A 26,395-nucleotide genomic window follows, 5' to 3' on the forward strand; every position below is an offset into this window, starting at 1 on the left:
GTTTGCTTTGTGGCCCACTTTCTTCATTTTGGCATGACACCAGGCCAAATGCCGCCTTGAGTGTATCGAACTCTCTCTGGTTGAATTATCAGCTCCTGGCCGGCCCAAGAGTATTCGCTTGGCTTTCGCTGTTCGACGACATTGCAGTATCTTGTCTCTTCAGTCGCATCCTGATCTTGCCAATCGTCAACACCTCATCCGGTCGCCTCAAAGGGTCTTCGTTCGATACCGATCTCGGCAACAATTTGCGCCTGATCACCACACATAGCGATTGTATCCACCGCAGAAGCGGGTAGAGAGTGGGCACGGTGCCGCACACGACCAGCAGAAAGAGCTCAGCAGTGACCCAGACAAAGATGTCATATGTCGCCCACGTCAGATCGGTGCGGTTACCGAGTTGTGAAAGATGACGCGTCTTAATGCCGGAGCATACCGACGTCAAGATGTTGAGTCCGAAAACGATGCATAACTGAATGCGCTGAAGAACGCTAATCCGGAGCTTCCAAAAGACGGTTAGTGGGATCATCGCCAGACTAGCATCGGCAAAGGTGTAGAAGGCTGCTAAGGTGAGCACTTTGAGCTTCATACGTAGCTATCGAACTGACTTACAACCAGTAAAGATGCCATAGGCGGCCATGACTTTAGGATCCAAGCATGTACCGTCGATTCGCGGATCCCACAAGCGCTGTGGAGGACGGCATTGTAAAAACGTCAGAAGCGAGCACGAGATGGCCACCAAGCTCGTGAAGATGATCGTTACGCTCCAGAGGTAGATGCGCTGCCACGTCCAGCCCATGTCTCTCATGATGTTCAGCAGCAATGCTGAGATGGAAATCTTTCCGGACGCCACGCCAACAATGCCGAATATCTGCGAAGTCCAGTTCAGCAGGATGGCTCTTGTCAGGTTATCCATTCCGCGCTTCTCCACATCCCAGATGTGCTGGCAGCCGCCGCGATTGGCATACAACGTCAGTACAATTGACCATCCTACGAAGCACATCTTGAAATCGTCAGTGCAAGCAAACTTCAGTCCGCGATTCACATACCCAGGTTGTACCCATGAAGATGTCATCCCAGCCGATCTGGTTCTTACGCGCGCGGAAGATGAATCGAAGAACCACAGTAATGAATGAAATAAAAGTCAGAGCCCACATCAAGAAGACAAGTGCGGGCCCTCGATCGGGGATCGAGGCTGCATCTCGCTGGTAGAGTGCACTCATGGCCACTCAGACTATGCAGATAACAAAATGCCAAGTCTCCATAGTCATCAGTCAAGATGTTGTCGAATCCCAAGTGTGCGGTCTTGCGCTCCTTTTCACAAACATTTGTGCTGCATAAGGCTGGTTTCGCAAAATCGGCAAATCGTGCAGCATCGCCTCAAAAAAGTAAGCACAATCGTCGCGCGTAAAGGAGCATGGGTCGTTCCTTTGATTCGTTGGAAGAATGCAATCTCATGCGGTGCACTTGAGAACATGAACGAAGGATCACTCCTTCCACACATGTAGTCAAGCGCGACGTGCCAGCAAGTGTATGCGGACTAGTCGCTCACTTTGTCGGGTGCACCTTGCCTGTTTAAGCGAAAGTCCGAGCCGTGGACTACTGGACCGAGTCGCTTCACTATTTCAAGGACTTCTCACGCCTCCCGGCTTGCGACCGAGCTCGTTACCAAATCACGACCTTGCACAACCTCGAACATGACGTCGCAAGCCGATCCTCAGGCTCTTATTGAGCAGCTGCAGCTGCTGAACGCGGATCCCAGCGCTTACTTCAAGAACGATGCGCAGAAACGTGACTTCCAGAAGTCCGTTCGGCAGGCGGAGACTGCGGTGGAGGAGCCGTTTGAGACTATGCAGCGATTGGTATATGGCGTGAGTGATTGGTGTGTAGCGTTGTCACAGACAGTAACTGCTGATCCACATCCAGCCGCTACCCCTTGTTACTGCACGCATTGGCCAAGATCGAGGCATCTTCGAAGCACTCGCGAAGAGTCAGGATGGAGTACAGCTTGATGTTCTCGCTCAAGCGAGTGGGCTCCAGAAAGGCGTCCTCGAGGCCATACTGGATTACATGTGCACAAAGGGCATGGGCGTTGAAGTTGCACCAGGGACATACAAAGCTACGCCACTGACACATATGTTGCTTGTGCCGTTGTTCAAAGATGCTGTAACTCATTTGTTAGTGATTCAATTACTGGCGTGAACCCATGCTGACTATTGGTAGTCATGACAATTGCGCTCCGGCTTTCACAGCTCTTAACCAAGCACTTGTGGGTCCAAAAGCAAACAAGACCGCGTTTAAGCTGGGACAGCATAGCGATGAAGACTTCTATACATGGATGGAAACGCATCCGATCCAACAAGGCGCTTTTCACCGCTTCATGGAAGCCCAGTTTGCCAGTCTTCCAACATGGCTAGATGCAATCTCGTTCGACAGTGAGATCGCCAAGGGCGTAAGCCCTGGTGATGTGGTATTTGTTGATGTTGGTGGCGGCAACGGATCGCAATGTGCAGCGCTGAAGAAAGCTTTTCCCGAACTCAAGGGCCGTATCATCCTGCAGGATCGCCCAGCTGTGCTCGAAACAGCATTGAACATCGATGGTGTGGAGCTGATGGCCCACGATTTCCTCACTGAACAGCCAGTACACAGTGAGTCCATCTGGTAAAACCCTGAGAAGCTCCAGGCACTGACAGCTCCAGACGCCCGAGCATACTACTTCCGCCAGATTTTTCATAATTTTGATGATGATACATGCATTCGAATCTTACAGATGCACCTACCCGCACTTCAACATAATCCCGAGAGCAGGATTTACATCGATGACAAGACATTACCCGATGAGAAGCCAGATGCTAGCACCCCAGGTGTTGAGTATACCGCAGCGCTTAGTCTGGCTATGAAGGCAATGTTCGATGCGCAGGAGCGACGAGAGAAACATTGGCGTTGGATCATCGATCAAGCCGGCTTGGAGGTTGTGGAGATTCGGAAGTTCACGAAGTTTGATGACAGTGTTATTGTTGCTAAGAGAAGGTATCAGGATCAATGGCGGTAACAGCACATCGATCAGTTGCAGCTTGGGTTCACCATTGCGCTGCGTGTTGATCATGCGCAGTTTTTCCGGCAGGGCGGCTAAGTGCGATGTAATAGTATATGAGCGAGTTGTATTGATGAACTCGGTACGCCCTCCATGATCGGGCTTTCTTCTCATGTTCCTACTCACGCAGCAGCTTCTCTCTCCTTCGAACTCTTTAAAAACATCTTCACACTCTTCCAATACCTCTCTAGATACTCTTTATACTCATGCTTCAGCCATTCTTCCGTATCCTCATTCTCAAAACTACATCTTGTCATCATTACAGTATTACCACTTTTAACGGATATGGAAGAAATGGCGCTCGTGTTGGACTTCGCATCTGATTTCAAATTGGAGACAGCCATCACGAGAAACATCACAGTCGGTCTCTAGAGAAGGACCTGAATGTGGTCGACTTCATCGCAGACTCCGGTCATCAAGAATCATCTACTGTCGCACTTTGGCTCTAGGTTGATAAGGAGACTTCTACCATGACATATACGATGAGTTCTATTACGATCTCTTAAGCCTTCGATATTATATGAGAAGCGGCCATAAGTTCTACACAAACGGCAGAATAGACAGACTAATCGACCAAATTGACATGAAAGTGCGCTGGAAATTTTGGCGTGAGTAGCACAAGCATCACCATCGTGTAAATGCTCAACTCTCTTCAAATTTTCGAATGACAGAACCATAGGGGAAGGATCATCATCAGTTCAGGAGCCATCGGTCAACTCGAAAATTGAGCAAGCTCAGTTGTCAGTCTATTTTTGCAATAGTGGAAAAGGTGGGAAAGAGTTCAAAGAGTTCAGACAACTTAGAGGAAGATCGCCAATCCGCTAGCACAATATCATCTTACGCAGCACCATGATTGCATTATATCTAATTCCAGACAGCTCAGATGCTCTGGAAGATCTTGAACAATTGTTGATAAACCGATAGCAACCGGCAAGCTTACTTCCTAGTGCGGTGAACTATGCTAGAAGCACCACCATCAAAATCAGCACTCCAGACCTCCACAAGGACATCCAGAAGTTGTGGAACGAAGGCGATGCAGATCTCCTGATTGCTTTGGGACTGGACGGTCTCTGTGAGCTCGGGCTAGACGAAAGGTTACACGGTTAAACACGAAAGAGGTCACGCGCTTAAACCTCTAGGCTTCCCGGGTGGCCCTACGAAGACAACAAATCCAGATGCATTGCGAGTATACCTGAATGATAAGGTTTCACTATTGGACATGCACATAGCGTCGTCGCCGTACCTGGTGTAAGCGATCCCGCCGTCGAGCAATAGAATATAGATGATCTAGACAGTGAGCTGCTAGCAAACAATCTATCAAGCGTTCATGGACACAAGTCATTGTACCCGAACATCGTTTGAGGGTCAACGGAAGATGACTCCACAAGTGGACCCTAATTAGAGAGATATCGCACATCATGATACAAATGCTTCATGAAAATTGCGAGGAAACTGATGCAAGCAGCAACATCCTCGGGGGTCAAACTGGGGAACAGAATACATCCGCGCCTTTCCCCGAATACTTCGGCAAGCATATACACCGAAAGTCTCTCAACTCACCTATGCTGTTTGTTTTGAGAGACCAGGAAAGTAGCGTAATGTGAGTAGTGGAGAGCAAACGTCTCCTCGGACAGAAACAAAGAGAAGTTAACTACGGAGTATGTCATGAGCGCAACACGCACAAGACAGACCCCATACGGCTTTCACAATAAGGGAGTTTGTCATATGCTATAGGCACTCCGAGGCTACTCAGCAAAGAATTGGGCTGTCGTATGAAGGCATGGTGATAGCTGTTTGCGTCCATCATTAATTATGCGCACATAACAATGCTGAATTCCGACGGAATCTCATCGGCCTCTGTTACAAGAAGCCCCTGGAAAGCCACGGGACAATGTTGGGCGGGTTAGGAAAGTCTCCAATCACTTTAAGCACCGGCTTAGGTGAGGCATCCGTTTTGGCTTCTTATTTGTGATGCGATTCGTTCATTTCATCTGTTGAGGATTCATGCTTCCAGGATAGGTCTTCCCACACATACATCCGCTGTTTAGCAAACTGTTGTGGCTGTTTGAGGACACAGAAGGCGTCGGTCTTCGCCTTTCATTACGCCCATGAGCGGAGAAATGGGGCAGGAGTGAACCATGTCCATTGACAAAGACCACTTTGATTTGATGTCAGACTTCAGGAGAACACAACAGTCATCATGTCAACAAATGAGTGCACCTCCCGTCAGTGAGACTCGATGAACACCCGGAGGGACTGCGCTGTTGCGGACAGAAGGATCTGACATTGAGAAGCCAGTCTCCTGGGAACCGTTCTCGTAGATTCGAGGGCAGGCAAAGACGACCGCGCGTAACTCATGCGGGGTTCACCAGCGATTCGAGGCAGCAACAACCCTCAACCCAGCACGTTCGCAGCGGCTCAAGCTTCATCCTCAAGCCTCATCCATTCAGCATCACTATTGATTACCTTATACCATATCCCGACCCACAATAACACCATGATTGCGGAGAGCCCCCAATAATCTCAATAAGACCGCAGAGATCGCGATCAAATGTAACATTATGAACCCCAGTCACAGATCCCCCGAGATAAGCAAACAGCCGTGGACGGCGCGAAGCCATCCCCATGTCCAACGGCTTCATCGGTCCTTCTTTCGGAGAGACCAGCGACCGTTTTGCTGCTGATCATGAACAAAACAAGTAACCACACAGTCAGCCCTAGATACCAGTACTCTCGCACCCCTCACGACACTATTCCCGGTTTTCTTGCTTCACTCAACAAGTTCAACCAGTTGGGCGTTGTTGGGCGTTGTTGGGCGTGAGATGTAAGGATGGACGCTGTTTGCCTGTCCGTTTTGGTCTTTTCCGTAAGCTGGAAATGGGAGATGAGGATGTACCGGCATTACTGGAAAGGAAATGGATGTAAGGCGGGAGGCTGCACCGGTGCCCAATCAATCTTACTGTGTCCAGTGCTTTCGTTGGGGGACGCACGCACTGGATATCGACATCCAGCCCTTTCACACACCCAGCCACCCAGATCGGCTCCTGCGCATCTTGCAGCATCGGAGGCGTTTCAAACATCAGGCCAACGACTAGATCAAACGATATGAACGGCTCATCATGGCATCATTGTCGTAGACTTTGTTCGATTGCAGGATCGCACACTGGTTGGTCTGGCTGGCAAGTAAGGTTGACGCGTGACTGCGGTTGAGGTGTCCAGCCAAACGGTCCGCACCGAAGTGTTCGATTATGCAATGCCTGCAGTGGTCAAACTTTCGGCTTCGATCAAACCTACCAGACCACACCCCTTGCAGCGATCGGGGGGGAAAGTAGAGCTCTCGTAGAGGCAGGGAGACTAACAGTTCTGTGATCGCTTTGCATGAGTGTGTGAGAATTCTGCCATGCAGCTCGCGGATGTTTCCCCAAACCGACATGAGGTTAGAAGCATAGCTCGCGTTGCGCAATACGATGTAGCGCGCCCAGATTCAAGGCTGTCCGTCGACGAATGTGGCGGCGTCGTAGCTGCGCACCGCATCACTGTCGTCCGGATCCGTTCTTGTCGAGTGTCTTCCGCCAAGCCGAAAAATCGGTGTCAAAGTAACCATCATCATCGGCCTGGACTTCCGCTCAGGATGTATTGGGTCCGTCACCAAATGACTCGGTTTCGTCCTGTTCGACCCGCTCCCCGCAATTTCCACCTCCAAGTCCACGTGCCAAAGGCATATGAAACAACCAAGTTACTTGTTTAGTAAATCGGACTAGAAGAGATACACGGGCGGGTGTGGTGCGACTGTGATGAACGTCCTGTGCGGTATGGCCCGGCAGGGCTATTTCGTGATCCGCGCACAACGACATCAGGTCTTAGAGTAATGGGGCCGGTACAACCTCGCGGATCCGTGTCTAGACACACAAAAGGTTTTGCGCACGAAGAGATTTGCGAATACGAAGTGATCCGCTTAGTGAAACGGCGTCACTCGCGTTTGCGATGCAAGCATGAGCGAACATCTGTGACGACCTCACTCTTCAGAGGGGCTGTGGATCTGTGGCTGAACAAACTTCGTCAGGTGGGCATGTACCTGGACTACCTAGCTTGGGTCGGCATATTCAACGGGCGGTGCAGTAGTGAAGCAACGGTCGTAGTACAGTAGTGGAAAGCTGACAGCTCAAGTGCGCAATCGCAAGGCGCTTGTACGTACGGATTTGGACATGATATCTGTCTTGAGATATCATCCAGTCTAGCAGGAGCCTCCGATGGTGTCCAGTGGATTCGCCAATCCTGCTATGATACGAAGGTTTGCACCAGGAAGGTTTCTAACGCACGTCATTCTGCGGTGTACAGCACTTACAGGACACAGGTCTGGCTCCGACGGTTAGAGGTAGTGGAGCACCCACTTCGATGCAGTATCCGAATGCCAATGGCCTGAAACACTGCTGGTGCGATGTCGTACCAGAACGCAGGCCATTTCATTCAATAATGGTAATCCTTTGTGCGAATAGGATCAATTGAATTTTCCGGATTCTTTACCGATCCATCCCATTCGTCGAAACCCATGAGGCCAACCACCAGGGCGACAAATATAGGGATATAGCTAGTTAGTGAAACTGTTGAACGCAAGAAGGTAACAGCAAGCTAGTCGCCGCCAGTCACTCCAGCAGATGTCAGATAGTTAGATGGAAAAGTTAGTAACTTTGCAGGCGCCGTCACGGAAGGGTCCAGCCCTGAGCGACGATTGAGTCATTGACCGCGAAAATGCCTTCCTCGTTGACGTTGCATTGTGACTCCGCTGCCAGCTCGAAAAGGTCCGCATCTTGCCCGAGTAGACAGGACAATTCAAAACTGACTGTGCGTGGTGGCGGAGGATCCACGGCAATGTTAGACGATCTATTGATATGCTAGTCGCTAGCTCACCCATCGTCACACGCTATGGCGGACGCAGACTATGGTGTTTAGAGGGTCCGGCGGCGGGCTCGAAGCCACAAGAGAAGAGAGCAGCGCCACCACTCCTGACGCACGATAGCAGTAGTGGTGTTTCTCGAGGTTGTGCCGAGGTTCAGGCAACCAAGACAGATAACGTCGTATGAAGCCAACAGCGGGAGGTTACGGGAATGTCAAGTGCCATGAAACCGCACAGTATAAGACAAACTTAGTAACGGTTGCAGCGAGTCGAGAGCATCTACGGGTGCCGTTGCTTGCGATACTGCTCTTGATTCTAAAAGGGTCTTGGCTGTAACGTCGAATAATACTCCGCATGCTACTGCAACAGGGCGAATAATGTCCTGCACTGGAGTTAATTTCAGGAGAATAAAACTGCAGGTTGCTCGTAATCAAGTTCACGTGGCACCCGCACTTACACTTTCAGCTACAGCTGCGCGGGCCGGACCCCTCTACAGCTTTTGACAAATGAGCGCTCGACATTGGCCGAGGTAGCCCCGAAACAAGCTTTGCTTTTGGTCCCTGAGGAGGAGTTCGCCGCACACGGTGTTCGCATTCATTGCGCTCCGCCGGATGATAGCCGCTTAGCGCATTGCTAGCAGGAATTATCCGTACGATCCGGATCTCCAGGATCGCCCAGGGACCTCATACTCCAATGTAGATCATCCCCGTCATGTGCACACCTCTGCGCACCTGTAGTAGCTGGTCTAATGGAGCTTGCCGAAATGTGAGGTTGGTTATCTCAAGGTAGATGGATGCTCAGGGCGGATCACGCCGTGGATGATGCCAAGGGTGCACTATCAATCAATAGAAATCGCCGGGGGTAATCCTAGGTCGATTGAACGCCGGGAGGGCTTGATCGTCATGATTACTGCGATGAAGACACCGATCATTGTTGCCATCAACATGTATCTCGTGCCGCTCTTTCGCTCGAACCAGCTCTCCAACCGAGAGTGAGGTTTGGGGTTTTGCAGCTCCTCGTATAGCTCTACCAATCGAGTACCGAAATAGGAGTAAGAGAGCCCAGGGCCATTGTGTTTGTAATGATCCCACGATTCGAACCTTAGGAGATCTCTATCAAATCCACGTTTTGTCACGAGCGACAAGAGAAGGGCCTGCGACTCGTGATCCGAGGGAAAGAGAACCCTATGTATGGTGTCGAATACCTCGAGAATGAGTCGTCGTGGTAGTACACAAGTTGTCGGTTGGCTTTCAGACACTAAAAGAGTTTCTCGCAGCATCGCCGTGCAGTGAAAGATTTTGAGAACACGTCTCCTATGGTCCAGCATTAGATGGCTCCGCAGATCAGTCGTTGCTTCCATATCGAATCCAAGGACCCTCTGCACCTCTTTCCCGCTGACAGCAGCTGTTATGACTGGCCATTCTAATGGTTCTTTCCCGGATGCGATGGTTGGATGAGGTCTTTCTGGGAATGCCTCCAGAAGGAAATTGTCTGCAGACACTGTATCTCGCCACAGCAACGATGAGCTACCCTCCTCTACAAGACCTGCAGACTCGTATGTGCTCCCGCAATCCAGCGAGAACATTATGCTGGCTGCAAGATTTATGGCTCGATGCTGATCAAGTGTAGCGGTGAGTTGCACCTCATCATCGCGCTGCCCCCCAAAGTGGCATTCGGCTATCTGTTCTCTTGTCGCATGAGGTCGGTCTTGAATAAGCTGAATCAGCTCCAGAAGATCGGCATGCGACCTCAGAGCTGGGCACGATGTGGTCAGCTCAGGCATATACGCTGCCGTTAGAGCTTTGTATCGGTCCCAAAAAGCATTCTGTTGATTCGCTCGGCTCCAGGGACATCGCGCATCGAAGCATGCTGTTTTCCCAGTGCAACCACCGCATAACTGCCATCGCCACAAACGTTGACCGAGCTCTTGTAGATCGTTGGTGGTAGTGGTTTGTAAAACAAAAAAACTCATTGCTTTCGCTATTCAATGCTTTGGATACAAAGATGTACTGGAGCTGGTCCTGCTTCAACAACTCAGCACCTATCAAAGGCTGTGGTGAGCAATTATATCAATTCTGAGTATGTGGCAACAACATACTGCATGACGAAGTTGGTTGCGGCTTCATTAGGCGTCGGATTCGCAGCGTGCATGCCTACCTCAAGCACACCCAATCATGGGTTGGTGAGGCCCTCCTTTAAGGAGCTGATAAGCATGCACCTAGCCCACGTTCAAATCCCTCAAGGCTCACCGGTTGCGGGGCAGAATTGAGAGGCAATCAGCCCCCCGCTACAACCTTATGAGACCACACTTTCACGTCGGCTCTTGAACTCTATTGAAGCCTCGTTTCCAGAGTGCTCGCAGCAGCAACATGCAGACCCCAAGGCCTACACCACCGCACACACAGCTTCAGCAGGAAGATTTCGGACTGCAACCCCGCTATGGAAGCCCTCCAGGGAGTCCCAGTCGCCGCTCAGCCTCGTTGGCCGCACTCATACGACATAGCTCCGCTTTGGCGATGTCTTCTGGACAGCCACCGGACCCAGCAAGACTAGTCTCTCTGTGCCCTGACATACTTCATGGTATGCGAAAGTTTGAACGAGAACTAAGCGAAGAGATGCTCCGACATTCTCAGGGAATTGTACGCCGACTTGCTGGGCTTTTGGCTTCTGACTTACGCAAAAGTCGACACGAGTATCGGCCCATGGCCATTCGGTTGATGCTTTTAGGAGAAGATGAAACCTCGATCCGACCATACATCGTAGTCTTTTGCCCAGAACTGGTTAAAAAAAGGGCGGAGAAGTTCTTCAAGAAAGATATGATTCGAGGTATATACCAGTCCAATGAACCAGGACGAGAAACTTTCCAGGTGGCTGTGGTCGGTCAAGCACCTCAGCCTAGAGCTGACGAATCCACAAGTCTTGTAAAAGTGGCTCCAGCATACACAACAAGCTTAGCTTACCCCGGCAATGCATCGTGCTCGCTGCGGGTCAAAGCGGAACATGATGGAGTTTCGAGGTTGGCTACGATAGGAGGCTACATCGTAGCTAGCTGCCATGATGGTATAGAGACTATCTACGGCTTAACGGCGGGCCATATTTTTCCTCAGACAGGGTACAATACTTCATCCTCGGATCAACCATCGGATGGAACCATGCCATCCCCAGCTTCAAGCGATTCGGAGGACGATGACGATATTACTCCAGAAAATGTCAATCACAACAGCAGCCGGGACGTGCACGAGAGCTTCACAATAGCTAAAAATGAGCCAGATTGGACTGATGTGAAGTTAGCGGATGTGTCGTTCTCTCGCGAGGCTCGCGACAAGGACTGGGCATTGGTCGAAGGCCTTCAAACGCACCAGATTGATTCGTTAGATATCGGGGCTACCAATGCGACAATTGCACTCGGTGCAATCGGAGAACGGCAGTCGCTCCAGATAGGCTTCGATACAGAGGTCGCGCTGAAATGCGTACTTTCCCCCACTCCTTCCATGATTCTCACACCCTCAGGACACAATTTTGTGCAGGCACACATACTCACCCCAGGTAATAATTTCCCCTCATCTCTGTCGCTGAATACGCTAATACGTCAATGCACATAGATTCGTCTCGACGTTTACTAAACGGTGCTTCCGGCACGTGGGTCACTTCTCAGCCTGCTCAAGTTCTGGATCGGAATGTGAATCCCATATCAGTCTATGGTCAGGTAGTGGCTGATGACGTCTTTGGGGACGTTTACATGATCCCGCTGCGCTGTATCATGGAAGATGTCAAGATATTGATGGACGCTGCAGTTGTCAGGCTGCCATCGTCCATAAAGGAACTCCGGCAGATACTTGTGGCCCAAATGGACCGAGAATATACGATCCTGGATCGTGGGAAGAGTAGTAAAGCTCCGCATAGTCTAAGTACTAATGCCGCTGCGGAACGGACAAACCATGGCGCTCCTACAGGTAGCATTCAAGGCCACTCGCTAGTACTTGAGTCTCCAAGTCCACTGCTTTCTGGTAAGCCTAAGCGTTCAGTTTTGGTCCGCAATCCTGAGGGTCATGTCTATGTCCACAAGCCCGAGGGTCATATCTGCACGACATGCGGACGATCATATACGCGAAAAGAGCATCTAAAACGACATGAACGGAATCACGCACAAGGAGATCCTCTGAGGTGTTCTCAATGCACGAGAACTTTCCATCGAAGAAACCTCCTCGAACGGCATGAGGCGCGGCACCACGAATCGTCCTCTGCCGAGACTAATAATGAAGACATATATGATCTAAAGAAGAATGGCCAACCGAGACAGGACAACGATGATTCTATCCTTGACCGCCTGGGTAGCTACTTCGCATCTGAGTCGGCTTCGTGCGATTCTTGCGCTGCATCAAAAGTCAAGTGCAGCAAAGAGTATCCGATCTGTGCACGATGCTCCGTCATCAACTCGACATGCATATATGATGTTCCTAGCAAACGCGGAAAACCAGGCCGGACGAGGAAGAGAAACGCAGACGAACGTCCGCGGACGCCGGACGTTCTGACGAATGGTGCGCCTTGGCCGCGACGCTGGCGAGCACCAGTAGCGCTTAATGAAGCTCCTGAGGCAAAGAAGCGCCGGACGGAAGCTTCTTGGACCCCAGAAGAAAATCTGTGTCTGAAGCGAATGAGAAGTGAAGGGGCGTCATGGGATAGGATCATGGATATCTTTCCAGATAGACCTGAGAGCAGTGTCAAGAAGCATTGGTACAAAGATCTGCATCATGAAGGTATGGCAGAGGATGCCTCCGCATCAACTAGTGTGCCCGAACAAGAAGAATGACTGCCTTCAATGCATGCGCCACAGGTATTCCAGTTCCATATCGCCTTACTATTTCTGCTATGGTTGATAACTGACCGGATTCGATAACAATGATAAATGTAAAGTAGTCGATGTCGAAGGTGAGTTCGACGCACTTACAACGATCAAGGACAAGGAGATGCTTCGAAGCCGCTAGTTTGTTTTTGGAGCTCAGCCCTTCTACGCGCATGCGAGGCTGAGTGACACAGATGCATGATTGGTCGCCACATATGCAAGCTGATGTGACTCCATCCCTTCTGATTGGAGTTTTAGATGTCAAGGCATTCTCTTAGGCAGGCTTGCGTAATGAGGCATCAACACCCCGCAGAGTGCCTTGCCTCTTACCGACCATATGAACCTTCGGTCTTCCCTCATTTCCAAAACGTCGCAACTTCTCTTTGTGCTCCGGATATTCATCAGTTTGATTCTCCTGCAAGTACTGTGCACTATCGTCCTACCAGGGCAAAGTTTTTGGCTCGTCCTACTGCTGTTAGTAATCCTCGCAAGCCTCTCGAGACGATTAAAGGTTTAACGCGATTCCAGAAGGCCATCGGTAAGACGACTGTACGTTATGTTAGAGGTGTCGTACATATACTGACGCCTCCACTTCTGTCCAAGTTGCACGATTCCAAGAAAGAATTTCAGCCGTTCATCATACAACCGTTAGTCTCAGGCACAGACGAGAGCTCAGCGAAACTTTGCATAGCCGTCTTCTGCCCAGAAGGTGTGCGAGATTTGGTCGAATCCATCTGTGAGAACGAAGCAACTAGGCATCTCCTTCAATTTGACGCCGCCCCTCCGGCACTCTTTGACCTATACGTGATTCCATCGTCAAGAGTAGCGAACGGATTTCCGCCGACCGTTGTACCCGAGCAGCTTCGGCCAGCAGCAACCCAGGACCTCCCAGGTGTTGCAACGTTGGTGGCCACGAAGATGGACGGAGTCATTGGGTTTTACAGCCCTGCCGTTGGTCAGCTTGCGAGTTTATTCCAGGAGTCCAAAGTCTTGGAGCCGTTGCACAACGCAGCCATCAATAACTTGGGGGCTATGGTTTTTGAAAGACTCTACCGGGAACTTCTAATAGTCTTCGTCGATGAATTGACTCATAAGGCGCAGCATCCAGATGGAAGACGCGCTGGCGAAGTGCTGAGAGTTCGTTCCAATCGCGCTCTTATAGCACAAAGTGTGACGAATCAATCGATTGGTAGTAGTACTGGCTCCTCTCATTACCTCGAGCTCTTTGACAATCAGCCGTCACCTGAAGAGCTGGTCGATGAATGGCCTCAGGAAAGTCCGCCGACCATGTCACAATCTGAAGAAAACCGACCCGATGATTCAACAATTGGGGTAGTTTCGGAATATCCTCCGAGCAAAGTGATCTCTGAATATGCAAAACGCTATGGCGATGTGTGCACAGCTTCGAATGGCGATTGGACCAGGGATTGGATCCATAACAATAACAAATACGACGCTCGCAAGGACGACACTGGAGAACAAGATCTTGTAAACTTTGTGGATATCGATTCTCCCTTTCCTGACATCGCAAGCGTTCGATCTTGTTTGTACCAGGCCAGCGCCTTCCAGAATCTTGCCTTAGAGCTGAGGCTATCAGCCTTGCCAATAGCATTGAGGCAAATACTGACATCCACTCCGAAATCCCTGATTCAACTGCGTTCTGGAAGCGATAATTCAGTATTAAACAAAGTCAAAGCCTATATCGAGGATCGATCTAAACTCGGTTGGGACTGGTGGCCTCTTCAGCCGCGGGTCCATGACATTCCAGATGCACGATATCGACTCGGGTGGGAAGTAAGTACTAGTATCGATACTTCCTTATTATCGATGCTCAATGTTCTAGTTTGGTGGTGATCAGCTATGGCAAGCGGTATCAACGGATGAAGCTGAGAAAATTCGCGAGATTTTGATGCTGAGCGACGAGCATCCTGTGAATTGCGTATGCTGTGGCTCTGAGATGATATTCTGTCAAGATTTGAGGCACAACAAAATGCTTGGATATATAGCCACGTCACTGAGTCTAACTATTGTGGTGGTATCTCTCATACCCTCGGTTCCAGGCTGGAGGGGATCAAGCCATCCAGCAAAGACTCAACCATCAGAAATCGTTGTAACCCGAATAAGCCAGCCAGACCAATACACAATGATGAATAGGATTTACCGAGATATGACCACGTCCATGAGCTGGTGGAAATCAAGCTATCTGGCAAAAGCTGAGTCTCCATCGGAAATGGAGACATCGAGTCACGGGGAAGAAGCTCGATCACGACCGATAGGAGTGTCAAGTGCCTATCAGCACACCGATATTACCTATACCGACTTTATTCTCGGCACCTTTTCTCTAGGGGAGGACGGGACGTTATCGTCAGAATACCCATTCTTTGACTTGGAAGTCTACGAGTCAAATCAGTCCACAACGCTGAACAAGATGTATCAATGCCTGGCTGTCTGCCTAGGTCCAGTAGTTTGTGTCATGATTCTCGCGGTCATGTTTCTGGGACGGAGGAAACTAGTCACCTTTGCGGTCGACCCATCCGTGTATATCTGGAGGACTTTGTTCTGGAGGAAACCAAATCATCCAGCGCAAGCTCAATCGTCATTGTCGAAGTCCTCACAACTTTATACGCCCTCTAACATGCTAGGCTCACCCAGCTCGTCAGGTGTGCGAGGCTTCAATGTTCCCGCGAAATCATCCTCACCTGCAAACAGCTCTCTCCGCCCCTCGCCCGTTGGCAGCACATCCGGTAGCCCCAACTTATCTTTACAGAATTTGTGGATGATGTTCGGTGTAGAAAGCCATGATGAAGGTATCAAGATTGAAGAGATCCGATTGTTGTATGGAACCAATGATCGATTGTTCTTCCAAGAGCTCAAAACAAGATATGTTAAGAACCGTTGGTTGCTGCAGCGTTGGTTGTCGCCTTTGCGTTTCCGCAATTGCAGAATATCCCAGGCAAGTATAAAGCCCGTTTCGTGACGCTAGTCTGATTTAATTAGTTTGAGATGCTTGGTCCAGAACACGCAGTCTGCGGTGTCGAGGCGCTGCCAGAAAATCCTCCCCACAAAGATCGTTACGTATACGATCCGAGGCCTCCGGCGGCCCAGATACCTCTGATCAGTCGGCAAGCCTTCTCAGCATGTCTAAAGGCATGTGATGAGAGATGTCTATGGTGCCTACTGCCCTCGTTCCTTCACAAAACCCGCCCTTTAGGCACGTATATGGAGTACTGGAAGCGACTTCCAAAGAGAAAGAGTGCGCTCAACCTGCATCAGAACAATCCTGATAGAGTTGCTTTTGGGATTGTAGCGGATCATGATATCTCCTTCGCAGGTCTCTTCATATACCACGTTCTTACCGTTAGCCCGACACTCTGGTTCTGGGCTTATAGGTTGAAATCCCATCCAGGCGATTATCAAAACGCTTCTGTTCCGTTTTTCGCGTTGATGGCATTGATCACACCAATTTGGGCGATATTCATTTGGCGTTTTGATAGGACTTGAGTTGCGCTAGGCCTAAGATGGGTTGGGAGTCTCGGGAGGCTGGCAGGTGGCGGGTGCCCATAGCATAGTGATGCAACCAAACCATTCCCGTCACGTTACACAGTCGCTGGTGATCTTACGATCCTCTTTTGCTAGCTGTCACGGGATCCATTGACAGATTCTGGCATGGGTCTCAAAAGGCGCAAAACGTCTGGGTCGGCATCGACACCTGAGCCGAAGAGACGCGTCACGCGTTCATCCACCAGGACAAGCACAGCACCTGCACACGACTCACCGAAAGCGGGAACAAAGACTTCAAAGAAATCCTCCACATCAGAGCGCAAAGAGCCTTCTCCGGCAAATGCGACACCTAAAGTAGATGAGGCACCGGCTGAAGATAGCAGCCCAGCACCTCAAGTAATAACGACCCGAACCATCACACACGACCTAGTTAAGAAACCAATCCAATATCATCAATACACGCCATCTTCCTCAAACCTCTCACCAACCTTGATATTTACCCACGGTGCAGGCGGCACGCTGTCCGCCGACGCAGTAGTAAACTTCTGCACCGGCTTCTCCAAGTACTTCCCCGTCCTCGCATTCCAAGGCTCCATGAATTTAAAGGCGCGAACCAAAGGCTTTCACGCGTGCATCGAGGAAATCTATTTCAGCCAGGAGACTGCGCAAAAGAGCAAACCGAAAGGGCAGATCAAGAAAAAGAGGATGTTGCTAGGTGGACGAAGCATGGGCGCCCGAGCCGCCGTCATCGCCGCCAGCGAACTCTTAGCCGAGAAAGATCACGAACGAGAGGAGACGAGTATACAGCTTATCCTCGTATCGTACCCACTGCAAGGCCCTAAGGATGATTTGCGGGATCAGATCTTGCTCGACTTACCAGAGAGTATCAGCGTACTTTTTATCATCGGCGACAAAGACGCAATGTGTCCGCTCGATCTATTGAACGAGAATAGAAGCAAGATGGTAGCGAAATCGCAGGTCGTTATTGTAAGAGATGCAGACCATGGTATGAACATTAAACCTGCTAGCGCTACGAAGCAAGTTGGTGAATCGACGGGACGGGTGGCTGCGTGGTGGGTTGAGGGAGATTTGAAGGGGGATGTACAATATATAGGAAAGCAAGAGGAGTAAGTAAGTGTTGCATGAAGTTCTCTAAAGATGACTCTTCGAGCGTATTAGTGGTCTTGAACATCTTTATGTTTGTCATCTGCTTTTCGCTTCATTCCATGGATGAGATATTGCTAACGCACGCCTCAATCTGATTGAGGGTACCTATCCTCTACCACTCGAGAGATCTCGTGCTCGTTCCCATCATCCTCTTCGTCTACGTCATCCTCGTCAGATGCGACGAGACCTCTTCTCACTAGCTCCTCCAGCCCTTCTGACGTCTCAGCCGATTCCATCCACCCAACGATTCCATCATCATCCAATCCATCACTATCGTCTTCTTCATCAGATGCGTGTACTGGGAGCCAAAGTCGAGTCCCAAGATGGTATCGAATGTCTTGTGAGTGCCAACCTAGGTCGAGCGAAAGGGAAGTTCGCCAAATCCTTCGCCTGCTTAGAGGCCATACCAGCCTTCTTGTCGGCGCGTTCATTGCGGGAAATTCCCGAGTGTGCTGGAGACCAGGACATCTGAACCCTTCCGGATTCGATAGGGAGGAACCGGAGTAGTTCGAGAATGTCTCGAACGATCGTGGCCTCGTCGGGGAGAGGAACGGGGTCAGAGTTGTTTGGTGCAAGAAAAATGGGTTACCAGATCTTGCTGTGTTTAGGAATCGCAAGTATTGCTCTCTTGGAATGCTCTTTGAGCATATGACGGGTAGCATCCCGTTTTTGGCGACGTGACTAGCGAAGAGGATGCGCGAAGTCATGGTGGCTGGTGACGACGCGAGAGATGTTGTAATTCTAGCAAAGGGTGATTCTTCGAACGACCTGTAAAGGTAAAGATACCAAGTCAGTGTATGCCTCACATTCATTTCGTACAGATACAACATACCTTCATCCGCAAGTTTGAGAATTCCTTCGCAACTTGACCGATAAAACCGAAGCGATACCAAGTGCGAGTACACAAAGATGACGAAATCAGAAGTGTCTCCACCATGGGCGTTGCTCGATAACCTTGAGTCGCAAAGTAAAGTCTTGGTTAACCTAAATTTGCTGCCGAGGTTGTTCTTAAAGCAAAGTCCTATCGTCAGCTAACTGTCGGTTCTGTTGAAGTATGTTTGACGCGTCTGCTCTTGCAATTGACCAGCTAGCGGATGCGCTGAGAATGGCTGGAGTAGTTCCAGTCAGAGCGAAAGATAAGAATGCACTGGCGCAACGAGCGAGGCATCTCGTGGGCGACTCGATGTCCAGATGGGAAAGCGGATCTCCTTTGGTAAACCAAGGAAGCGTGCAAAGCTGGGCTGCGGTCTCAAGCCATGTTGTATGATATCTGACCACGACTGAGCCGGCTGAGCAGCACTGCAATGTTGTAGGGAGACTACCCCTGCAATGTGTTCGTGCTGTTGAACGATTGGAAGATTCTCAATTTCGGCCTCGAGGCGCTTGGCATGTCGTGTAACGGTAGTCGCGACGAAATTGATCCACGTGAAAATGGAGGAATTGAAGAACCTGGTCTTGAAGATACACCCGGGTTTGATCGCTAGGAGGCACCATTGGTGAGGCGATGGCGAAAAAGTGGTGTTGACGCATGGCGATTTCTGCCCAGTGCTCTGAATGTCAAAGCGAAGAGATTCGACCCTGAGGAACGACTCCTGGATAGGTTGTTGTATTTTCTCGTCTCTCCTGAAGAAGTAGTCTCCTCCTAAGACATCTGCTTCGTGACCCTCGGACTACCTCCACCGACCGGGACCCCATTCGTTTGGGTAGTTTGCAAGGAGATCACGAAGAATCTTGCGCAATGTTAGCAATTGCCTAGAGCAATAGAACTGATATAAACGTACGTGCAGCCCAATTGCCTTTATCAGGCTGAGCGCGCCGGTCAAAATGTTTGTTAGAAGCATCAACCATACGTTGCGGGGCGCGCCCTCACAACTGGTATACAAAGCTGTAGAAGCAAGCGAATTTCCGGGGATTTCGTCTGTCAGATTCAGAAGTGAATGAATGTGGCGTCTTTTGATGAAGATTGCCTTTCAACGACGACGCAGCTGTTGCACGTGAAGTGCTCTTCGCAATGGGCAACACTAGCTGAGAATGGGAAGTCGTCTGCGCAGATGCAGCACTCGTATTCGATTGTGTCTTCGGCTAATTGTGGCTGGGAAGATGATACTTTGGCGTGAGCTTTCTGATCTTCGGCAACAGAAACTACGATGTCTCCTGCCAATTTTGATCATTAGGGACCTGGAGGTTATAGGAGGAAAAGATCATAGAACTAGCGCAAGAGGACAAACTCACCGAAGCGATCTCTCTGGCAGAAAAATCTGTGGAGATGATCAAGGAAGAGGGGATTTGGTCCATGTTGACTGATGAGTGCGCCTTCGCGCATAGCTTCGCGCTGGCTCTTAAAGAGATGATCGATACCAGATATCTGTTCGAAGACAAAGTATGCCATTTGTCTGTCGTATTACGACAACTCTGGGTTCAACAATTGACAGGACGTCAACTGACACTCTCCGACACTGTCGCAGGTCATTGAACTTGGTGGTAAATTGGAGTATAGAGCGGTGGAAGCAAGCGAGTTTCCGGGGAGTTTGCCTGCTGAAGACTGCCTTTGAGACAGGTGAGGATGGTCGGGTTCAGCGACCGTGATGAGACGATGTACTTTGTGTGAGGTCGGGTGGAGACGTTGAGCGCAGAACCTCCTGATGGCTGTAGTGCTTCCGAGGTTTGTTGGATACGTTAGGCTTGTGTAGCGTAGGGTCAGGCAATGGAATGCGATGTAGGAGGCAAGGAATGATGACTCGTAGTAGTTGTTGGAGTATAAGAGTGATGGATTGATTCTACAGATGATGTGGGCTATATAGGCAGTACGCTAGAGGTCTAGCAGGTACTAATAACAACATTACTTGGCTCTTTCTTCAGTAGCTAGGTGCTGATGGCTTGTAGTAGGCAAGTACTAATGATATGTAGTAGGCAGGTTCTGATAGCTTATTCAAGAAAGAGGGGGCTATTAGCATTCTGTACAAAATCTGAATTCAGAATGTAAGTTTGGTCATGGGCACTGGATCTGTGCCACAGTTGTATTGGGCGAGGTCAAGTGTCCCTCCTGTTAGACTGAACTCAACTCAAAGGCAAAACGTATCCTGGGGTATTCTTCGTGCTTTCTCCCAACGTATAGGAAAGCAGTACCAAGCGAGTATTCTGAGTATACCGTGTGACTTCCTCGACATACGAACGTTAGCCAGTAGCATCCCCCTCCGCTTCCCCATCATCATGCCCAGCACCACCTCCCTTACTCTTGTACGCCTTAAACGCAGTACTAACAATATCCCCCGTACCATCCCTCAACCTCCTCACCTCGACAACCCCACTCTTCTTCCTCAGCACAACGCTATAAACCCCCTCATCCACCACAACCCCCTTCAACCACCCCAAAAACTCCGTCGCAAAATTAATACACACATTCCCATCCCAACAATTCGTACCCCTGCGCACCATGCCAGGAAGCTCATGCGTATTGAACGTCTGCAGCCCCCTTAGTATTCCAGCTTTACTCCTGAACCCCACAGTGATCTTGGGTACACCGAGTAAGAAAGACTGAGCCCAGAACTTGAGTAACTTGCGTTCGAATTTGAGAATGTCGCGGTGTTGTTGCTGGCGGGGTGGAGGAAGTTCTTCGCTGGTTTTCAGTTCGACCCATTGGATAGGTTGCTCTGAATCTGATGGTTTCGGTGCGAGGAGGCCGTCTACTTCGCCGCCTAGTATCAGACTATGAGGCCCGAATGATGTGTGTACTATAGAGCAGTGTTGGGCGGCGTTTGATACGACGCCTTTTTGGTGCTGTGCGATTTCCTCGCGAGGCGTGGAAGAGGGTAGAGTGGGTATGAGGGTGAGTTTCTCAAACTTGTAGCCCCAGTATGTCATCATTTCGCGGGATTGCTGGTCTGGGTGTTGGTTGTAGCGAGGCGGAGGACGGGAGCTCTCTGCGGCCCGATCGGCGGCGCGCGAGGGAAAGTCTTCTTCGATGTAGATGGTGCCGTCGTGGAGGGTTGCGAACATGCTGAATTCGGCAAAGTTGTCAAAGGGTGCTGTCATGATCTGGGACGTTGTTAGTAACTCTTCCAGATTCAAGCAGCAGCAAGGTAAGAAAGCTGGATTCGCTTACCTTGCCATGTTGTAGGCCAGTCTACTTCAACATACCTTTGTCATCATGCCTCGCCAGGTCATGAAGTCGGCTTTCACCTCTTCCTTGCCCGTCTTGTCTTCCATAAGCGCCCGAAGCAGACTGTCTAGATGAGGATCTTCCTTGTCCTCATAGTGTTTGAAAGTATCGAAGCCCTCCTTCAGATCTGCGCCCATGGGTGGCGGTATGTAGTAGTTGATGCCCGACTCATCTGGCTGGTATTCGTGGTTGTCGTCGTAGGAGAAGTGGGCGACTTCGCGCGGACGCTTTATCTTGGCTGACGCGCCGTGGAAGCGATTGAGTGGCTGTATGGAAAAGCGATGGATCAGAGTGTCAGCTGCTGGAGCCTCGATCTTGGGGGCCGGCATGTCTGTATTCGTCGCTGTATCCGTCGCGGTAGTTGAAGCTGGAGCTGCTGCTTGAGGAGGCGCGCGGGTTCTGGGTCGTTTGCGAGGCGGTGATCTATCTCCTACATCTCTGGGTGGACTTGGCGAAGGCGAAGGAGGGTCTCGTGAAGCCATGGCTGGTTCTGATTCGGCCGACGCGTTTGTGCGCTGGCAATGTCGCACAAGACGCTCTAAGCTTCGCCGCGGGGGTGTCGCCATGCCAGAACCCCAGCTGTCGCCGCCCCACCGAACGGTACCTGACTAGCTACGGCGCGCCATCCGTGCCATCATTTCACAAACACTACCGACATCAACATCAAATCAACATCGAGTCAACCTCAACCTCGACCTCACTCCACGTCCCGTCCTCCAACACCCCAAACATAATATCCCCTCTACTCCCCAACAACACCCTCTACTTAATACAAAATGGACAACCGCGCAATACGTCTCCCACCAACAACCCGGCGCAACATCTTCGCCTCGCACACCGCCCAAAACCCAGACCAGCGACAACAACCACAACACGCACCCGTACGTCGCCAAAACGGCGCCGCACCCTCGATCCGCCCCGACAGCCGCGAAATAGAAGCCGACATCTTCAGTTCCTCCGCCGACGAAGATTTCGTCGAGCGCGACGCCCTAGGCGAATACATAGTCAAGGCGCCCGCGCCCGTGTACCGCGACATGGGCGTCGGCAGCGAAGAGGACGACGAGACTGGTATGTCGGTTCCTGTCGCCGTCTTACTTACTGGCATCTTGTACTTTTGTCTCTTCTTCTGAGTCTCTGGGTGGCATGGTGACACATGTGGTACACGCGATGAGGCGAAAAACAAGCGCTGACTTGTGCATTGCGGATAGAGCAGGAGAATCAAGTCATCAATCTCTACGGCAAGACGAATGCGCAGTGGGATATGGAGGCTGTGGAAGAGGAGATTCGGGCTGCGCTGAAGAGTAGCTTGAAGAAGAAGGTTGGCAGTTTGGAGGATGATAGGTGGATGTTTGAGGGGGAGGGGGAGGGGAGGAAGTAGATTCTGTGGTGTCTTGTTGGACGTGGATGAGCGTAATGGAATGACGCATTTAATCGTATGATACCCCTGTATACATAGTTCGTTTCTGGGAATTGAGGCATGACTTTGTGAATACGGTTGGGTATGAGCTCTAATGATATGATCAGGGTGGGCCGCGCATGTCGTCGTGATACTTTTGTGTTGGATTTAACGTTGAAAAGTGATATGTTGCTGTACCTCAGCTGCATGTTATCTGTCTGCATACATGCCAAGGTCACCTTCGTGTGCAGGTATTCGGTATAGATCTCGAGGTGTAACGCGGAACTATAGTGTACTGTATTCGGCGATATCCGTTTCATGCACTGGCGCATCTGGGTAGGTGACTTCTACTTGACGAACATATGAATGTGGCGACTCGCAGTTGCTCAGCGTGGAGACATTGTCTATTTCAAGGAGGTATCATAACAAGCATCCAGCTATCGAGTTTCGGCGACGTAGTACTAACGACGTACCTTCTTTTGTAGGTACTTGATGTACTTTGCGAGATGTATCGCTATGTAACATGGGATTATGCAGCCACACATGTGTTTCTGAACTGGTAAACCTCAACATGTCACTTCCACTTGATGGACACATGGACTTGGATCACTCATAGTCACTCAACACAGCATGTTTGTCAGCTTCCAGGGACCATCATGAGAAATCTATTCGCGGGCTTACGCTCATCGTCGCTGCCGCTCCTACTGAACCCCCAACCTCAGTCCCAATCCAACCACCACCCCAAACTCCTACCGAAAAAAAAACAGACCCAGGGTATCATATCAAAACACATTTATAAACGCCGTTTATCCCCTCCTCACCGCCGCCAGAGCTCAAGCACTGGTATCCATCACTGAAGAAGAATTAGCAAATGACTCAAACCCACAACCAACAACATATGAACTTACAATCCCCCTCGTCCTCCGGCGTATACGCATCTCCGCCATACGCCCTCCCGGCCCAATGCACCGCAGCAATCAAGACGTCCAGCTCCGCGGCCAGCACGTCGAGCTCCGCCTGCTCCTCCGGGAAGATTGTCTCCCCAAACGCCATGTACACCGCCATGCGGTCGTACTGCGCAATGGCCATTTCCTCGAGGCCGCGGAAGAAGAAGTAGAGGACTCGCCTCTCGTGCGAGTCGGAGGCGAGGGGGTACTCGTCAAACTCCCGGAGGGAGTCGGCGCGGAGACTGTTCATGTTGATGGTGAATTCCATCTTGTTGTTGTTGGTGGTGGTGGTGGTGGTGGTGGTATTGGGAGAGGAATTGTAGTAGTATAGTAGTGTAGCAGCAGCTTGAGAAGACTGTGATTATGGAGATGTGTTGCCGGTGCTGGTTTGGTGGTAGGAGCGCGCTGATTTCGACGGTTTATGTTGTGGTGCCAAGACCACCTTTGGCGACGGTCTGGCTTCGCTATTGATGAACCAGCGTATTGGATCGACAGTGACTGCGTTGTACAAGTTTCTTGCGAGTATCCCGTCCTACTACCAGGAAGTTCTTCCGCCTAATGTTTGTTGTAGGGTGTCTGAGCGACAGATATATCCACGAGGGTGAGGCTCCTACACCACCAGGGATATCCTCAAGACAGCGACGCCTTTCGACGAGCTCATATACGACACAAGGTATCTTCCAGACCTCTCCAGTGATCCGACCTCTTCCTACCATTTCCTTCTTCGTATACGCCCAAGCCGCTCCGCAAGCGCCCTCGACCGTACACGACGGCAACCAATTAGACTTGGGAAAGGTACAACAGCGACAGATGGAGGCACACAATTAGGAGGATACTATACTGAAGAACAATGAAGAGGATATTATACATGCCCGTCAGCCCTCAAGTCGCGGGTGCGTAGCAGTCGAATTGAGCGGTGGAGGGTACGCGGCGTCTATTTTGGCGCTGCTGGCCTTGACAATTCATACTGCATTGCTCCTATTCAACAGCAGCGCCGATAGCTTGAGACAGACGAACGAGAAGCTTCGTAGAGGTGGGTTTATACTTAGGTAGAGTAAGGGAGAGACAGGACAACAGATGTCGGAGCGGAGGATGCGACCTGGAAAGGGGCGGCGCAGTAGATGTGTATAATGGCGAATTCTTAATTCGCATAGCAATCAATCCATTGAGATGTACGGTCTGCTGATGCTGATTGTGATGCTCTTACTGCGCCGTAGTTCAGTTTCTCCGCCAGTTAGACTCAAGGCGCTGACGGTGGACGAAGGATATGGACAAGTAGACGAACACCTAGCAGGAAAGGAGCGTGAAACGGCTGCTGGCTTTTCGAACTGTGCAGTCTCATCTTTGGGGTTATGTTGCTTTGTCGTGCGGTCTACCTGCCTACTTTCAGAGTTGCACAGTCCCAGGCTGAAGGTCGAGATAGTCTCGCTGCGCAAGTTCCTAGACCCTAGAGTTGAAGCCCTGGAGGAGCCATTCGGCAGCCCCAAGACGAGCTGTCTGCGTCGCTCATGTAATGATTGTGAGTTGTTTGGTTCGTTGCATGACGCCAAAGTACAGCCTAGAGGTCTTTGTGCACTCCTAGACCATTCAGGTCATCATGAAGGAAGTCGCGAGGGCCTCTAGACCTCGTTTTCGCGCCGACCTTTGCTGGTGCGCTGTCTGAGAGGTGACCTTGTCGTGAATGCTTCATGCATAGTACCGTTCAAACTACGTTTCTGGGTGCCGGGATTTTCCAGAGTCCTCGCGCCTGCTATTGTGAGTCGCGACTGCGTGGTTCTGGCCCTTTTGGCAGTCACGGTTCGCTTTCAGCGGCAGATTCCACCACCAGGTGCTGTCTCCGCTGCCGGACTTCTCGTGGCTCTGGACGTGATCACAATCCCATCATCTCAGATGTCCACAGGTATTGCCTCAAGCCACGATTCTGTAGTTCCGGTTCCTTTGGTGATCCCTGAGCGCCACGAACAGCAGCGGTCATTATAGAAGACCAGATTTCTGCTGGAGAGCCGCCCTTCGTGCTTGAGATCATTTTTCACACCAGAAATGCAAAAACCCTTATCTGAACTCCCGTGAAGTTGCTTGCGCGCTGGAAGTCGTAATTGCCTACCCAGAAAGCTCAGCGGCATTCCCACAATCTCCGTTTTAGTTGTGAAGCTTCTCGCTGTCCTTGTCATAGTCTTCAGCCTCAGCTCTACAAAGCACTATGCCCATAATTCTGTGAAGCTCTCCCGCGTGCTCGAAGCCCCTCTTGCCTACGTGGCGGGCCCAGCGTCACCGCCGCGGTCTCTTACTTCACACATGGCAGCGGAGTTTCTGAGGTGAGACTATATTTGCTCGGTTTCTCAAGCTTCTGTGTCGCTTTCCTGCGATTGCTTCATCTCCAAGAGGTTGACACTGAGT

At 50.6% G+C, this 26,395-nt stretch overlaps 6 protein-coding genes across 6 annotated transcripts; 3 read left to right on the forward strand and 3 right to left on the reverse strand.

Annotated features, from left to right (window-relative positions):
• Nucleotides 1-88: 88 nt before the first annotated feature.
• Nucleotides 89-1,220, reverse strand: J4E82_009004 (uncharacterized protein; the record flags this gene model as incomplete). Its single annotated transcript, XM_051735234.1, has 3 exons — nucleotides 89-558; nucleotides 610-1,000; nucleotides 1,047-1,220. 3 exons carry the CDS (start codon nucleotides 1,218-1,220, stop codon nucleotides 89-91), a joined length of 1,035 nt encoding a protein of 344 aa, XP_051584988.1.
• A 474-nt stretch (nucleotides 1,221-1,694) lies between these two features.
• J4E82_009005 (uncharacterized protein) lies at nucleotides 1,695-3,049 on the forward strand (the record flags this gene model as incomplete). Its single annotated transcript, XM_051735235.1, has 4 exons — nucleotides 1,695-1,868; nucleotides 1,924-2,174; nucleotides 2,221-2,645; nucleotides 2,697-3,049. 4 exons carry the CDS (start codon nucleotides 1,695-1,697, stop codon nucleotides 3,047-3,049), a joined length of 1,203 nt encoding a protein of 400 aa, XP_051584989.1.
• Nucleotides 3,050-16,494: 13,445 nt separating this feature from the next.
• J4E82_009006 (uncharacterized protein) lies at nucleotides 16,495-17,460 on the forward strand (the record flags this gene model as incomplete). Its single annotated transcript, XM_051735236.1, has 1 exon — nucleotides 16,495-17,460. One exon carries the CDS (start codon nucleotides 16,495-16,497, stop codon nucleotides 17,458-17,460), a length of 966 nt encoding a protein of 321 aa, XP_051584990.1.
• Nucleotides 17,461-20,670: 3,210 nt separating this feature from the next.
• J4E82_009007 (uncharacterized protein) lies at nucleotides 20,671-22,137 on the reverse strand (the record flags this gene model as incomplete). Its single annotated transcript, XM_051735237.1, has 2 exons — nucleotides 20,671-21,531; nucleotides 21,634-22,137. The coding sequence occupies 2 exons, from the start codon at nucleotides 22,135-22,137 to the stop codon at nucleotides 20,671-20,673; spliced, it is 1,365 nt and encodes a 454-aa protein (XP_051584991.1).
• A 294-nt stretch (nucleotides 22,138-22,431) lies between these two features.
• J4E82_009008 (uncharacterized protein) lies at nucleotides 22,432-23,033 on the forward strand (the record flags this gene model as incomplete). The annotated part of the gene is made up of 2 exons (XM_051735238.1): nucleotides 22,432-22,723; nucleotides 22,864-23,033. 2 exons carry the CDS (start codon nucleotides 22,432-22,434, stop codon nucleotides 23,031-23,033), a joined length of 462 nt encoding a protein of 153 aa, XP_051584992.1.
• Nucleotides 23,034-23,884: 851 nt separating this feature from the next.
• J4E82_009009 (uncharacterized protein) lies at nucleotides 23,885-24,248 on the reverse strand (the record flags this gene model as incomplete). The annotated part of the gene is made up of 2 exons (XM_051735239.1): nucleotides 23,885-23,904; nucleotides 23,960-24,248. The coding sequence occupies 2 exons, from the start codon at nucleotides 24,246-24,248 to the stop codon at nucleotides 23,885-23,887; spliced, it is 309 nt and encodes a 102-aa protein (XP_051584993.1).
• Between the last annotated feature and the right edge of the window lie 2,147 nt (nucleotides 24,249-26,395).

Source organism: Alternaria postmessia, assembly GCF_024291825.1.
Source record: "Alternaria postmessia strain BMP 2775 chromosome Unknown scaffold_80, whole genome shotgun sequence".
In the NCBI taxonomy this organism is placed as follows: domain Eukaryota; kingdom Fungi; phylum Ascomycota; class Dothideomycetes; order Pleosporales; family Pleosporaceae; genus Alternaria; species Alternaria postmessia.